The sequence below is a fragment of the Chiloscyllium plagiosum genome, unplaced genomic scaffold (assembly GCF_037043375.1).
Source record: "Chiloscyllium plagiosum isolate Xiang-an unplaced genomic scaffold, Cpla_swu_hap1 HiC_scaffold_1, whole genome shotgun sequence".
Lineage (NCBI taxonomy): Eukaryota > Metazoa > Chordata > Chondrichthyes > Orectolobiformes > Hemiscylliidae > Chiloscyllium > Chiloscyllium plagiosum.
The window spans coordinates 75,381,795-75,398,847 of NW_028270139.1; the positions used below are offsets into that span (position 1 = coordinate 75,381,795).

General features: G+C 49.1%; 1 protein-coding gene across 6 annotated transcripts in view; it reads left to right on the plus strand.

The window, feature by feature from the left end:
• The window catches only part of fip1l1a (FIP1 like 1a (S. cerevisiae)), a 120,031-nt gene that overhangs the window by 50,354 nt on the left and 52,624 nt on the right, over positions 1-17,053 (plus strand). For all 6 annotated transcript variants that reach the window (XM_043690917.2, XM_043690926.2, XM_043690936.2 and 3 more), the window contains one exon: positions 6,842-7,007. In XM_043690917.2, coding sequence (XP_043546852.2) covers positions 6,842-7,007 — 166 coding nt within the window. The remainder of the gene's footprint in view (positions 1-6,841; positions 7,008-17,053) is intronic.

Here is a 17,053-nt window from a genome sequence, read left to right on the forward strand (position 1 = left end):
CCTCTATGGCAAGTGTATCCCTTCTTTGATAAGAGACCAAAACTATATGCAATATTCCAGGTGCTGTATCACCAGGGCTCCATACAAAAACAGCAAAGCACTTTACTCGTGTACCGAAATTCCCTTGTGATGAACACCAAAGAACAATTTGCATTCCTAATTACTCGCTGCCCCTGCAGCTCATAGTGACTCATGAACAAGAACACCCAGAGAAGGGGCTCTTGTGGTGCAGTGGTAGGGTCACTACTCCTGGACCCAGTTTAAGTCCCACTTGCTCCAACGGTGTATAATAACATTGCTGAACAGGTTGATTTGAAAAATAGGTTAAATGAAAGGAAGTACACCCAGGGATGGGGCTCTTGTGGTGCAATGTTAATGTCCCTACTTTTGAGCCAGGTGGCCTGGGTTCAAGTCTCAGCTCCTCCAGGGGTGTGTAATTACATGTCTGAATAGGTTGATTAGGAAAAACAACATCTCGGGCCCTTTGGACATTTCAAACCCGTCTCTATCTAAGAAATAACAGTTTTCTTTCTCTCAAAGTGTATAACCTTGCACTCATTCACATTTATATGCCACCTGCCATGTTCTTGCCCATTCACTTAGACGGAATAAATTCCCTTGAAGCAGCCTTGCATTGTCCTCACAACTCTCATTTCCATCTAGTTTTGTGTCAACAATAATTTTGGAAATATTACATTTGATACCCACATCAAAATCATTTTAATAGATTGTGAACATATGTAGACTAAGCACTGATTTATTTTTGCAGTACCCCACTTTTACCAGCTTGTCATCTTGAAAATGACCCATCTGCTCCTACTTTCTCTGTTAACCAAATCTGTAGCAGTATGTTCCTCCATTCCACCTGTTCCAATTTTGGTTACGAGGCTCCTGGTGTGGGACCTTTGAAGGAGGCTTTATAAAAATCTGAAAACACCTCATCTTCCTCTTGTCTATCCAACAAGAAACATCCTCAATAAATTCCAACAGGTTTGACCACCACGATACCCCTTTCAGAAGGGGTGGCATGGTGGCTCAGTGGTTAGCAATGGCGCTTCAAAGGGACAGGGACCTGGGTTCGATTCCAGCCTCCAGCAACTGTCTGTGTGGAGTTTGCACATTCTCCTCGTATCTATGTGGGTTTCCTCCAGATATTCCAGTTTTCCCCCCCCCAAAATCCAAAGATGTGCAGGTTAGGTGAATTGTCCAAGCTAAATTGCCCAGAGTGTTAGGTGCATTAGTCAGAGGGGTAAATATAGGATAATAGGGTAAGGGAATGGGTCTGGGTGGATTACTCTTTGGAGGGTCGGTGTGGACTTGTTGGACCGAAGGGCCTATTTCTGTGCTGTAGGGATTCTATAAAAAAAACAATGTTGACTCCACTCAGACCTGTTTTTTTTCTCCCCCTATCAACTCTTCCCTGCTTAAATAGCAGGGTTATGTTGCAATTTCTGAGCATTTTGTTTGAAGATGACAAATCCATCCATTATCTCCATGGTCACCTCCTTCAACACTCCAGAATGTAGCAGGTTTCAGGAAATTTACCAGACTTCAATCTATTTAACTAAATATCTACTAAATATCTTTCCCTTCCTCCTTATCTTAAGTTCCTTTGTTCCCAAATACTTTTGAAAGATTTTCTGTCTTCCTCAATGAAAACTGACAGAAACAGTAAAGCTACTGCTTCCTGGACGTGGCAAGAGAAGTGTTGAGAATAAGAATAATTTGGGTGATTTAATCCTGTATGGCTGCAACCCCCTTCCTTCTCTCCTCCACACCGAATTAGGGTTGGGCAAGAAGTTCCATTGCAGATACTTTTGACTTACCAGCAATTAAGGCCCTTAAGTGTTAGTTAACAGCTACTCAACGGTTTTGATTCAATACCTCCCCAATTATTCATCGTCATGTAAACTGAGAAAACTCCAGACAGGGTAACCTGGGTGAATTGTGTACTGACTTAGTGAGGACCACCAGTTGCCCAAATCTAGAATAATCTGGCACCTAAAATGCCTACCCAACTTAGTCTAAGAACAGGAAAATCGCATCTATGTAACTATTTAGAATCTCTGCCCTTTTGTTGTTTCATTTTTAAATTCTCCCTTCCCTTTCTGTAATGGGCCCACATTTGTCTTTGCTAATATTTTCCTTTTACCATAGCCAGCTTAACTTCTTGATAGTTTCCTTTGCTGAGCATTAATATCCTGGTTCAGAATAAACTATGTCACTTGCAGGAATCCAAGGTTCTGAGGCACCTTGGCAGTGGATGCAGAAAGATTGTGTTTTTGCTGTGAGTGTCCAGAATTGGGGGTTCAACCATAAAGGATAGAGATGCGGAAAAACTTTTGTGGTGTCACCATGGGGAAGTGTGTGCCAATAATCATGACTGTTGTTCCACAAGTTGTCACAAAATGTATAAACTTTGTGCCATTCAATCATAAATTCTCCCTGATGCAATTTCTAAAAACAATTATATTGTCCAGTTCAAAAATAAGCAACTCTTGGTCTCTAATTGCAAAAAAAACTTCCTAGCATTCTAGTTGTAGCAGACCAACTTACATTTCATTTTCTAATCCCAAACATGAAAATCTATGATCTTTCATAAAGGGTTGTGAGTCTTCAAAATCTCTTCCTCAAAAAGCATTGGTGGCAGAATCTTTTGAACTTTTTAAGGTGGAGGTATATAGCTTGTTGATTATCAAGTATAGGCAGGAGTGTTGAGTTGAAGTTAACATCAGCTCAGCCATGATCTTATTGAATGCACACAGGCTGAAAGAGTCAAATAACTTGCTACTCATTTGTATGTTCATATGTAAACTGATTGTGAAACTTCATTATGCTCAACTCTTTTCTTTTACAGGAAGGTTATTAAGTTGTCCATTCTCATTACATAAGAGGTGTCACAATGGTGGCAAGGTGGCTCAGTGGTTAGCACTGCTGCCTCACAGTGCCATGGACCCGGGTTCGATTCCCACCTCGGGCAACTGTCTGTGTGGAGTTTGCACATTGTCCCCGTGGGTTTCCTCTGGGTGCTCCAGTTTCCACCAAAGATGTGCAGGTTAGGTGAATTGGCCAAGCTAAATTGCCCATAGTGTTAGGTACATTAGTCAGGGGTAAATATAGGGGAGGGGAATGGTCTGGGTGGGTTACTATTTGGAGAGCCTATATGGACTTGGGCCTGTATCCATACTGTAGGGAATCTAATCTAATCTAGTTATAATAGTAAATCTAAAATAACCCAATATCTCAATTCCTCTATGTACGGCTGCAGAAACCCATCTTGTACAAATGCTAACAATTCATCCTCCACAGAATTACTACTAATTAGATTCACTCAGTCCATATGTAAATTGAAGTTGCCCATAATTACTGTATTACTCATCACAGCCAGAAGTGATCCCTGATAACCAGATGCTAGTCTTCAACAAATTTGATTCACTCCATGTGATATTGAGAAATGGCTGAAGGCACTGGATACTGTAACGGCTATGGGTGCTGACAGCATTCTTGCAATAGTACTGAAGATTTTGATCCAGAGCTAGCCAGGCCTCTAGCAAGTTGTTCCAGTAAAGCTCTGACACTGACATCTACTTGACAATGTGATAAATTACCCAAATTAAAATATCCTGTGCACAAAAAAGGATAAACTCACCGAGCCAGTTACAGCCTATCCATGTACTCTCGATCATCAGCAAAGTGTTGAAAGGGGTCATTGACAATGCTATCATATGGCCACATATTAATTGTTTCTAGAAACATCCTAACCACTAGTTAAACTAGTCTGTAATACAGGACCAATCTTTACAACCTTTCATGAATAGGAGCATAATGTTTGTCATCCTGTAGTCTTCTGACACTTTCCCTGAATTTAGATAAGATTGAAAGTTTGGTGGGTTCGTGCCCCCACAATTTCCTTGTAACAAGCACTGCTACTTTATCAATTTTGAGCTTTTGTAGTAACAGAGCTTCCTCCTCTAATCAGGGCTTGGATAGCATATATCTCCTTGGTGAAGACAAATGCAAACTATTCCTTTAATACATTTGCCATGTTCCTTGCATCCATAAACTATTCCCTTTTTGATCCCTCATCAGTCTTTGTTTTTTTTGCTAATCTTCTGTAGACATTCAAATAGTACAAGACATTGGGCATCTCTTTATGTTAACAACCCTCACAGGTCCTCTTTATTTCTCAAATAAGTTTGCCATCTTCCCCAGAGCCAGACCCAGTATCTGAGGAATCTAAAACTCCCCACTTCCACACCACCTTTCCATCAATGCATTCATCTGTTTTTGTTGTCATTTGTACATGGCATTGGGAGTAGTCTGGATATTACTGCTTTTGAGGTCCTGATTGATTTTTCTAAAATCAAATTTCTGACTGCATGAGTATATCCTCTACTTTATTGATTTGTATATGTGTGGACATTGATCGTCCACACATCGTCTTCCGAAGAATGACCTGCAGCCACTCTCTGACACCTTTTGACCCTGGCACCAGAGAGGCAACATATTATTCTAATGTTATCTCTATGGCCACATAAATGCCTGTTTCCCCAACCAAAGGATACTCTATCATTATTGTAATTCATTTCTTTGACCTCCCTTCCTGTGCAGCCAGGCTACTTATTGTGTAACAAAAAAATGACTTTGACTATACCCCCCTAAGGGACCAGCACACTTGCCAGGTTTGACTTCTGAAATCTGGACTTCAGGTTCCTGCAGCTGGCAAGCACATGGTCGTCTTGGATACTGCCTGCGAGCATAGTTGAGGCGGGAAACCTCACAACCTTTTAAAAAGTATTTGAAGTGTCGTGACATTCAAGGCTATGGGCCAACTGCTGATTAGTGTCAATTTGGAGTAGTCAGTGCAGACTCAGTGGGCCCAAGGACCTCTTCTGTATCTTCTGATGCTATGATTTCCACATAATACAGGCTATGCATTCCCATTGACCAAGTTGCATACCATGTGTTAACTTTATTTCCTTCTTAACTTTATTCTGCTTTGGCTTATTTATACTATTTTATTTTATTGACCCTGACCTACCTTTACTCCTAGTAATGTGTTGTTCTAATTTACAGCTGTTAAAAGACAGTCCCTAATAATAGTTTTTTGCCAACCAATGAACTTAATAAAGCAAAGACTGGAATGTTAAATTATCTCCTTCCCACCTTCACTAAAATCCCCACTCAACACACTTTACTTCTTGCTGTAAATCTTATCTGAACCACATCTTTAATGCTGTGCACTGAATTCTAACTTTGAACAAAATGCCTAAATATACTCCTCCCTGGCTCACTCAAGCGAACACTGCCTCATATTGACCATGCATGTTTACAGCCACACCCGTTGGCTCCCCCTCGTCTATTTTGCTAGTTACATCCCCCAAAAAATCAACAGTCGAGTTAAATATTGAAATAACTCCACAGAGGCTGGTGTCCTGTCACCAAATCACTCTTTATTTACATGTGGAAAGCCTTGACACTGATCCAGTTCTTTCCACAGCCAATTCTCAGAGTGAGCAGCATTTCTGACATTCTCTTTTATTTATGTCTGTCCTCCAGGACTCCCTGATTGGACAAGATTAACAGCCCCAATCAGGGTGTTGATATTTTGATGTCCGTCTGGCTGACTTCATTACAATCATTACAATATGATTGTTTTCATAAATCCACATTGATTCTACCCAAACCTACCATTATTTTCAAAATGTCCAGTTATCACATCCTTTATAATAGGTTTTTAGTATTTACCCTGCTACTGATATCAAGCATAAAGGTCTTTAATTCCACTTTCATTCTCTCTCCTTTCCAAAATATGTTGCTATCTTCCATTCTGTCAAAACTATTCACAATTCTATAGAATCCTCCTGGTGATCATCTTCTGTCTGTAGTCGCATCTTTCAACACTCCAAGGTGTAGATCATCAAGTTCAGGGGAATTTTCAACCTTTAATCCCATTATTTTCTCCAGTACTACTTCATTTTATTAATATTGATTTTCAATTCCTCGTTCTTGCATATCCTTTGATTACTAGTATTCCTGTGAGGTTGTTGTGTCTTCCTCTGAAGACAAAAACAAAGTATTAGTTAAGATTCTCTGCTATTTCTTTTATAAAGTCACATGTTTCTGCCTGTAGTTGAAACAAATTTGTCCTTGCTAATCTCTTTACTTTTTTAACATCCCATTAGAAACCTTTACTGTCCGTTTTGATTGTTCTTTGTAGTCAATTTCATGTTTTTTTTCTTAATAGTTTCTTGGCCTTTCTTTGCTAAATTCTAAAATACACCAATTCTGAGGCTTTCCACTTTATTGGTAACTTTAACAGCCTCTCCTTTTGAACTAATGTAATCATTATCTCATACTGGTAATTCATCCATGAATAATTTGTGGGTTTTAACTACTTGCCATTTTTCTTCCTGATAGTAGCAATCATTAGTGATATTGACCTATTAAATTCTCTCCTTCCATGTGATTTTACTTCTAACCACATCATTCATTACCCATATCAGTTTAATTTTTAATAAAATGCTAAAAATAGTATAGAGCTGACTGTGTTTTGTAGCTAAATTTAAGTTGATAATCAAGGCACTTCAGAGTTGCAGCATCAATATGGGAGCTTCAATTAAAAATCTTGTACTTTCAAAATAACAAGTGTCAAAATTGAAGCATGCTTCACTGAACTCTTCAGTTCGATCCCTTCAGCTGGCCTTGATAACTAACCAACTAGCTTAGTCAAATTTGTTTAATCAAATAGTTGACGATAATACCAATGGATTACTTCTGGGCTTACCATAACCCTGTTGCATCTAATTCTGAATTTTGTTGTTTTCCTTTCTCCTCAAAGGTTCTTGGAGACCATCCAGCATCCGAATTTAATAACAATACCTCTTCAAAACGTCCTCCGTTTCTACCTCCAGGAGCACCTCCACCTCATCTGACTGGGCCACCTCCTCCATTCTTGCCACCACCACCTCCTGTCAATACTGGGCCTCCAATTCTTCATCCACCAGGTCAGAATTCAGCTGTTCTTTTTCACATGGAAATAGGCATTTTCAGTTTAGTGTTTACTTTGTTTCTCTTCTGCATATAACCCTGAAGTCTGAACTTTTTGGATCTTAATTTTGCCATGAGTATTGTATGTGGGATTTAACCTCAATATTAGTTTGAATCAAAAATAATTGTAATGCAACACTGGTGAAAGTCCTTTTTAATGCTTCAAGGCAAAGAAAGAAAAGTATTTTTGATGTAACTTGCTTGATCTCCCCATGCTATTTGGTTAATATACTCCTCTAATTTTACTTACTTCCAATTCAGCCAGTCTCCAATCCAAAATAGTCTTCATACTGGGTGGGAAATAAATGACTGGGATTCCTAGCCCAGTTTCATGACAACCTGGTATCCAAAGAATGTGGATGGGAGTGGGTGGTCAGAATTCTTCTTTTGTCTTTTATATTATTTCAGTATCTTGCTTTTAAAAAATATTGAATAATATAATTCCAAAACAAAAGGAATAAGTTAAAAATCATTTTGAGTCACTATGACATGCCAACTAATTTTATATGGAAAGCACTTTGCACCCTCTTTTTACTTATTTTCTCCTTCAAGAAAAGGTTCATAATTTGACAATGTTTGTTGATAATTGTTGTACTCAATAAGAACAAATGTATGGTGCTATGCAGACTTCATGAACTCTCTACAACTTTTTGCCAGTATTTTTAGCGCATTGTTTTTGATTATAGATTTTCTTGAACTTCAACCGAAAGAGCAATAGAGAATGTGATTTTTATGATTGCACATGTACTGTTTATTGACCTAAGGCAAGAAATAGGTTATTTCCTTTTTAATAACCTTGGAAACATAAAAGGTAGGAAGAATGCTAAGATTGCATTTTTCAAAGGAAAAAGTGCACCTTAATTTAATGCACCCTATATTTAGTCAAACTTAGGAACCTGATGCTCCAAATTGGCATCTGTCGTTAAGTTGTGTAGATTTGGCTTATGCCTAGTTGTATTTTAATTGTGCTCTTTCCAACGCTTCATCTTCAAAGCAGTTTCTAAAATAGAACTTACAATCTGTTGGGTTCAATGAAAAAGACTGCTGTTACCTATGAATAGTATTCCCGTGCCAAAATCTTTAAATCACTACAAATATAAAACATCCTGTGGAACACTCTTTGAAATCTATATTAAATACAGCACCACTTAATCAAACTTTTTATTTTATTAACTTTATAGTTTGTCCCAGTTTTAGCAAGTATTTTAATGTACTTGTTTTGATTTCGTGTATATTTTACAATTTTTCAAGAAAGAATAGTATTTTTCAACCATATTGGATTGTTTTATTATGTTGTACTGTTCTGTTTTGCTGTTGTGTAAGTTGAATTTCTGTAGTTTTGCAAGTAGTGTCCCTTTCCCTAAATTTAAAGATATTACATTGATCTTCTCTATTGCAAGCTTTCAACTTCAAAACCATCAGGAGTGGAAATTTCTGCAAGTTTATTGCATTATATGGATTCTGTTGAGTAAATCCATCCCAGTTTGGGTTGCAACATTTCTATAATGACTTGTTGCCGATGTTTGTCTTTTATCTCAGTAATGCTTAGTCTGGTTGAGGATTGCGGGTGCAGAGCAGATCAGTACTGAATGTCTTTGAAAATGTTCTGCCCTCTTAATTCCACCAAATTTTAAAATCCAATTAGTCTGTGTTTACTGAATAAATTAATAGGAATAAGTTCATGAATGAAGTTCATTTTCACAGTCATGGAATTTATGCCAACTTAATTTGGATGCATAGTACAATATTCTGAACTTCAGCTACAGAAGAATATGTGCATTTATTTTACTTGTCCAACCTTCCATTGAAGCATTGGCCCATTTTTAAAGTACTCAGGAAAGCCTGTGTCACTTGAGGTTTTTGGGGATTTGAGCATGCGTGGGGACTTTTTCCCCTTAGTTCTTCACTGAATATTGGTTTTAAGTGCATGCTGCACAGTTAAAGTGAAAGATAACACATGATTGTTGGCCATAAAAATCAGTTTTGATTGGCTGCGTTGAAAGGGGTTATTGAACAATTTGTTTCAAGGCTTTTTTAAAAAAAATGTTGCTTATTAACACAAACGCCAACCTGGAAATTGCATTAAGTGTATCCAGACAGGAAAAAAAATGTATCTTTAGTGAGCACAAAGTTAGTCTCCTTCACATCTCAAGCTAAAGCTTTCTCAACCATTAAACAGAATGCACTGTGCCGCAGTACAATTATATATTTTTCACTATTTTAACTGATATTTTTCTTTGTAAGAAATTAGTTAAATTCAGGATTTCAGTAACTAATACTCTGCTTCATTTCTGAATCTGAGAAAAGGTCAAGTAAATAGTTTTGAGAGTATAGCCCTTTAATAAAAGTTTTTGTACCTGCTGCTACAGTATGAAAGATGCACATCTGGCACCCTTTGAAAGAAATAATAAATTGTTCACAGATGGCTGGCCTCTGATGCTGAACATTTGAAACTGATTGCAATTTCATATTTCAAACAGTATTTTAGTTTCCATTGATCCATAAAGGTTAAGTTTTGAATAGTGACACAAGCTGCTTTGGAAAAGCACGTATGTTTGTGTTGCTTGTGGTATTTCTTTCTTTTATTTTTATTTTTAAGCATTTGTGATGTTGAGTTTCAGAATGACTGTAGCTAGTCCATGTATTTACATTACGTTGTTAAAGGAAGAGCATGTCGATGTCTCAAACAATATCTTGTTATTCATATTTTGAGTGTACATCTACCTTCTGCCTCAACTTTTCTGCCCTTGAGGAGTTGTACAGTGAACACCATGCAATCATCCACTACTTGCCTAAGTGACATCTGTAATGTCAACCGAGGTGGTGATATTGGCTAGCTGTCTTACGATGGCAAGAAACGTCACAGAGCTTCAGTAACAGTAGGCTTCCTACTAATATGCGAGTGGCATTCTGGTTCCAAGAGGAACAATAACTTGGGACCGACTCTTACTAACCGTTTTGCATATGGTTATTGAGGTCTGTTTTTAAAAAAAAAATTCCGAGTGGTCTTAGGTAGGTGACCGTACTCCGGCATCTGGCAGAAAGGGGTTAACATCTCCACTAAGGAACCCTTTTGCACATCAGGTCCTCCCCACCTGCAGCTGTTTTCTACAGTCCTCCCCATGATAAGATCTCATGTTTACCTGGTTCTGGACCGTCCGGACCCTTTTGCAGTCTGGGCCTTGCTAGGACGACAGAATTGCTGGGCAGTTAGGCTGACCAGCAGCTCCCTGAGGAAGGACTACATCCCAAGTGAGGTGCAGAAGTCCCACCTCCAGCTATTAATGCTCGTCACATATTATCACTGAAGTATTTTCCACCAACTCTTCAGATGGCAGGCAAAAATTATAAACATAGTGGTAGTAATCCAAAGGTCCGGACTAATGCTGTGGGGATCTGAATCCTACTGCAACTCAGGGGAATTTAAATTTAAATAATTAATGAAAATAAATCTGGAATAAAACACTACTCTCATTAATATGGTCATAAAACTGCCAGATTGTCATCATGATTCTGTGGTTCACTAATGTCTTTTGGGGTACCAAACCTGCAACCTTCATCCAGTCTGGTCTACACTTGACTCCATACGCACAGTAATGTGGTTGACCCCTAGGCGTCCTCTGAAACGGCTGAGCAATCTATCTGCTACCATTCTCTAAAGTGGTTTGACAGACTGCAGGTTTATTCATCACAAACTGTGAAAAAGGTGAAAAGGGTGGCTCAGTACCACACCTTCGGGATAATTAAGGATGAGCGATATGTGCCAGTGATACTTGCATCACAAAAGCTATTTTTTATGAAAGGTATGTGAGCGATTGTCTCAGTGTCTCACTCTTCCACCTCGCACCCACTCCCACCTCTTTTCTCACCCCCCCACCTCTTTCTCACCCCCCCACCTCTTTCCCCCCCCCACCTCTTTCGCTCTCCCCCCACCTCTTCGCTCTCCCCCACTCTTTCGCTCTCCCCCCCACCTCATTCGCTCGCCCCCCACCCTCTCCGTCCCCCCACCCCTCTCGCCTCCCCCCACCCCTCTCGCCGCCCCCCACCCCTCTCGCGCCCCCCACCTCCCCCACCCCTCTCGCGCTCCCCCCACCCTCTCGCGCTCCCCCCACCCCTCTCGCGCTCCCCCCACCCCTCTCGCGCTCCCCCCACCCCTCTCGCGCTCCCCCCACCCCTCTCGCGCTCCCCCACCCCTCTCCGCCGCTCCCCCCACCCCTCTCGCGCTCCCCCCACCCCTCTCGCGCTCCCCCCCACCCCTCTCGCGCTCCCCCACCCCTCTCGCGCTCCCCCCACCCCTCTCGCGCTCCCCCCACCCCTCTCGCGCTCCCCCCACCCCTCTCCGCGCTCCCCCCACCCCTCTCGCGCTCCCCCCACCCCTCTCGCGCTCCCCCCACCCCTCTCGCGCTCCCCCACCCCTCTCGCGCTCCCCCCCACCCCTCTCGCGCTCCCCCCACCCCTCTCGCGCTCCCCCCACCCCTCTCGCGCTCCCCCCACCCCTCTCGCGCTCCCCCCACCCCTCTCGCGCTCCCCCCACCCCCTCGCGCTCCCCCACCCCTCTCGCGCTCCCCCCACCCCTCTCGCGCTCCCCCACCCCTCTCGCGCTCCCCCCACCCCTCTCGCGCTCCCCCACCCCTCTCGCGCTCCCCCCACCCTCTCGCGCTCCCCCACCCCTCTCGCGCTCCCCCCCACCCCTCTCGCGCTCCCCCCCACCCCTCTCGCGCTCCCCACCCTCTCGCGCTCCCCCCACCCCTCTCGCGCTCCCCCCACCCCTCTCGCGCTCCCCCCACCCCTCTCGCGCTCCCCCCCACCCTCTCGCGCTCCCCCCCACCCCTCTCGCGCTCCCCCCACCCCTCTCGCGCTCCCCCACCCCTCTCGCGCTCCCCCCACCCCTCTCGCGCTCCCCCCACCCCTCTCGCGCTCCCCCCACCCTCTCGCGCTCCCCCCACCCTCTCGCGCTCCCCCCACCCCTCTCGCGCTCCCCCCACCCCTCTCGCGCTCCCCCCACCCCTCTCGCGCTCCCCCCCACCCCTCTCGCGCTCCCCCCCCCTCTCGCTCCCCCCACCCCTCTCGCGCTCCCCCCCACCCCTCTCGCGCTCCCCCCACCCCTCTCGCGCTCCCCCCACCCCTCTCGCGCTCCCCCCACCCTCTCGCGCTCCCCCCACCCCTCTCGCGCTCCCCCCACCCCTCTCGCGCGCTCCCCCCACCCCTCTCGCGCTCCCCCCACCCCTCTCGCGCTCCCCCCACCCCTCTCGCGCTCCCCCCACCCCTCTCGCGCTCCCCCCACCCTCTCGCGCTCCCCCACCCCTCTCGCGCTCCCCCCACCCCTCTCGCGCTCCCCCCACCCCTCTCGCGCTCCCCCCACCCCTCTCGCGCTCCCCCCACCCCTCTCGCGCTCCCCCCACCCCTCTCGCGCTCCCCCACCCCTCTCGCGCTCCCCCCACCCCTCTCGCGCTCCCCCACCCCTCTCGCGCTCCCCCCACCCCTCTCGCGCTCCCCCCACCCCTCTCGCGCTCCCCCCACCCCTCTCGCGCTCCCCCACCCCTCTCGCGCTCCCCCCACCCCTCTCGCGCTCCCCCCACCCCTCTCGCGCTCCCCCCACCCCTCTCTGCGCTCCCCCCACCCCTCTCGCGCTCCCCCCACCCCTCTCGCGCTCCCCCCACCCCTCTCGCGCTCCCCCCACCCCTCTCGCGCTCCCCCCACCCCTCTCGCGCTCCCCCCACCCCCTCTCGCGCTCCCCCCACCCCTCTCGCGCTCCCCCCACCCCTCTCGCGCTCCCCCACCCCTCTCGCGCTCCCCCCACCCCTCTCGCGCTCCCCCCACCCCTCTCGCGCTCCCCCACCCCTCTCGCGCTCCCCCCACCCCTCTCGCGCTCCCCCCCACCCCTCTCGCGCTCCCCCCCACCCCTCTCGCGCTCCCCCCACCCCTCTCGCGCTCCCCCACCCCTCTCGCGCTCCCCCCACCCCTCTCGCCGCTCCCCCACCCCTCTCGCGCTCCCCACCCCTCTCGCGCTCCCCCCACCCCTCTCGCGCTCCCCCCACCCCTCTCGCGCTCCCCCACCCCTCTCGCGCTCCCCCCCACCCCTCTCGCGCTCCCCCCACCCCTCTCGCGCTCCCCCACCCTCTCGCGCTCCCCCACCCCTCTCGCGCTCCCCCCACCCTCTCGCGCTCCCCCCACCCCTCTCGCGCTCCCCCCACCCCTCTCGCGCTCCCCCCACCCCTCTCGCGCTCCCCCCACCCCTCTCGCGCTCCCCCCACCCCTCTCGCGCTCCCCCCACCCCTCTCGCGCTCCCCCCACCCCTCTCGCGCTCCCCCCACCCCTCTCGCGCTCCCCCCCCCCCTCTCGCGCTCCCCCCACCCCTCTCGCGCTCCCCCCACCCCTCTCGCGCTCCCCCCACCCCTCTCGCGCTCCCCCCACCCCTCTCGCGCTCCCCCCACCCCTCTCGCGCTCCCCCCACCCCTCTCGCGCTCCCCCCACCCCTCTCGCGCTCCCCCCACCCCTCTCGCGGCTCCCCCACCCCTCTCGCGCTCCCCCCACCCCTCTCGCGCTCCCCCCACCCCTCTCGCGCTCCCCCCACCCCTCTCGCGCTCCCCCCACCCCTCTCGCGCTCCCCCCCACCCCTCTCGCGCTCCCCCACCCCTCTCGCGCTCCCCCCACCCCTCTCGCGCTCCCCCCACCCCTCTCGCGCTCCCCCCACCCCTCTCGCGCTCCCCCACCCTCTCGCGCTCCCCCACCCCTCTCGCGCTCCCCCCCACCCCTCTCGCGCTCCCCCACCCCTCTCGCGCTCCCCCCACCCCTCTCGCGCTCCCCCCACCCCTCTCGCGCTCCCCCCACCCCTCTCGCGCTCCCCCCACCCCTCTCGCGCTCCCCCACCCTCTCGCGCTCCCCCACCCCTCTCGCGCTCCCCCCACCCCTCTCGCGCTCCCCCCACCCCTCTCGCGCTCCCCCCACCCCTCTCGCGCTCCCCCCACCCCTCTCGCGCTCCCCCCACCCTCTCGCGCTCCCCCACCCCTCTCGCGCTCCCCCACCCCTCTCGCGCTCCCCCCACCCCTCTCGCGCTCCCCCACCCCTCTCGCGCTCCCCCACCCTCTCGCGCTCCCCCACCCCTCTCGCGCTCCCCCCACCCCTCTCGCGCTCCCCCCACCCCTCTCGCGCTCCCCCCACCCCTCTCGCGCTCCCCCCACCCTCTCGCGCTCCCCCCACCCCTCTCGCGCTCCCCCCACCCCTCTCGCGCTCCCCCACCCCTCTCGCGCTCCCCCACCCCTCTCGCGCTCCCCCCACCCCTCTCGCGCTCCCCCCACCCCTCTCGCGCTCCCCCCACCCCTCTCGCGCTCCCCCCACCCCTCTCGCGCTCCCCCACCCCTCTCGCGCTCCCCCACCCCTCTCGCGCTCCCCCCAACCTCTCTCGCGCTCCCCCCACCCCTCTGCGCTCCCCCAACCTCTCTCGCTCTCTCTCCCAAACCTCTCCTCGCTCCCCCAACCTCTCTCTCTCTCTCCCCAACCTCTCTCTCTCTCTCCCAAACCTCTCTCTCTCTCTCCCAAACCTCTCTCTCTCTCTCCCAAACCTCTCTCTCTCTCCCAAACCTCTCTCTCTCTCTCTCCCAAACCTCTCTCTCTCTCTCTCTCCCAAACTCTCTCTCTCTCTCTCTCTCTCCCCAAACCTCTCTCTCTCTCTCTCTCTCCCAAACCTCTCTCGCTCTCTCCCAAACCTCTCTCTCTCTCTCCCAAACCTCTCTCTCTCTCTCCCAAACCTCTCTCTCTCTCCCAAACCTCTCTCTCTCTCTCTCTCTCCCCAAACCTCTCTCTCTCTCTCTCTCTCTCCCAAACCTCTCTCTCTCTCTCTCGCTCTCTCCCAAACTCTCTCGCTCTCTCCCAAACCTCTCTCTCTCTCTCCTCAAACCTCTTCTCTCTCTCCCAAACCTCTCTCTCTCTCTCTCAAACCTCTCTCGCTCTCTCTCCCAAACCTCTCTCTCTCTCTCTCTCTCTCTCTCTCCCAAACCTCTCTCTCTCTCCCCAAACCTCTCTCGCTCTCTCCAAACCTCTCTCTCTCTCTCCCCAAACCTCTCTCTCTCTCTCTCTCCCAAACCTCTCTCTCTCTCTCTCTCTCCCAAACCTCTCTCCTCTCTCTCCCAAACCTCCCTCTCTCTTCTCTCTCCAAACCTCTCTTCTCTCTCTCCCAAACCTCTCTCTCTCTCTCTCCCAAACTCTCTCTCTCTCTCTCTCTCTCCCAAACCTCTCTCTCTCTCTCTCTCCCAAACCTCTCTCTCTCTCTCCCAAACCTCTCTCTCTCTCTCTCTCTCTCCCAAACCTCTCTCTCTCTCTCTCTCTCCCAAACCTCTCTCTCTCTCGCTCTCTCCCAAACCTCTCTCTCTCTCTCTCTCTCCAAACCTCTCTCGCTCTCTCCCAAACCTCTCTCTCTCTCTCTCTCTCCAAACCTCTCTCTCTCTCTCTCCCAAACCTCTCTCGCTCTCTCTCCCAAACCTCTCTCGCTCTCTCTCCCAAACCTCTCTCGCTCTCTCCCAAACCTCTCTCTCTCTCTCCCAAACCTCTCTCTCTCTCTCTCTCTCTCCCAAACCTCTCTCTCTCTCTCCCAAACCTCTCTCTCTCTCTCTCCAAACCCTCTCTCTCTCCCAAACCTCTCTCTCTCTCTCCCAAACCTCTCTCTCTCTCTCCCAAACCTCTCTCTCTCTCTCCAAACCTCTCTCTCTCTCTCCCAAACCTCTCTCTCTCTCTCTCCCAAACCTCTCTCTCTCTCTCTCCCAACCTCTCTCTCTCTCTCTCTCTCTCCCAAACTCTCTCTCTCTCTCTCTCTCATCCAAACCCTCTCTCTCTCTCTCTCTCCCAACCTCTCTCTCTCTCTCTCTCTCCCAAACCTCTCCTCTCTCTCCCAAACCTCTCTCTCTCTCTCTCCCAAACCTCTCTCTCTCTCTCTCTCTCTCCCAAAACCTCTCTCTCTCTCTCCCAAACCTCTCTCTCTCTCCCAAACCTCTCTCTCTCTCTCTCCCAAACCTCTCTCTCTCTCTCTCTCTCTCTCCCAAACCTCTCTCTCTCTCCCCAAACCTCTCTCTCTCTCTCCCAAACCTCTCTCTCTCTCTCTCCCAAACCTCTCTCTCTCTCCCAAACCTCTCTCTCTCTCTCTCTCTCTCCAAACCTCTCTCTCTCTCTCCCAAACCTCTCTCGCTCTCTCTCCCAAACCTCTCTCTCTCTCTCTCCAAACCTCTCTCTCTCTCTCCATCCTCTCTCTCTCTCTCCCAAACCTCTCTCTCTCTCTCTCCCAAACCTCTCTCTCTCTCTCTCCCAAACCTCTCTCTCTCTCTCTCTCTCAAACCTCTCTCGCTCTCTCCCAAACCTCTCTCTTCTCTCCCAAACCTCTCTCTCTCTCTCCAACCTCTCTCTCTCTCTCCAAACCTCTCTCTCTCTCTCCCAAACCTCTCTCTCTCTCCCCAAACCTCTCTCTCTCTCTCCCAAACTCTCTCTCTTCTCTCTCTCTCCCAAACCTCTCTCTCTCTCTCTCTCTCTCTCTCTCCCAAACCTCTCTCTCTCTCTCTCTCTCTCCAAACCTCTCTCTCTCTCTCTCTCTCTCCCAAACCCTTCTCTCTCTCCCAAACCTCTCTCTCTCTCTCCCAAACCTCTCTCTCTTCTCTCTCTCTCCCAAACCTCTCTCTCTCTCTCCCAAACCTCTCTCTCTCTCCTCTCTCTCTCTTCCCAAACCTCTCTCTCTCTCTCTCTCTCCCAAACCTCTCTCTCTCTCTCCCAAACCTCTCTCGCTCTCTCCCAAACCTCTCTCTCTCTCTCTCCAAACCTCTCTCTCTCTCTCCAAACCTTCTCTCTCTTCTCTCTCTCTCTTCTCTCTCTCTCTCTCCCAAACCTCTCTCTCTCTCTCTCTCTCTCCCAAACTCTCTCTCTCTCTCTCTCCTCTCTCCCAAACCTCTCTCTCTCTTTATCTCTCTATAACTTCTCTCGCTCTCTCCCAAACTCTCTCGCTCTCTCCCAAACTCTCTGCTCT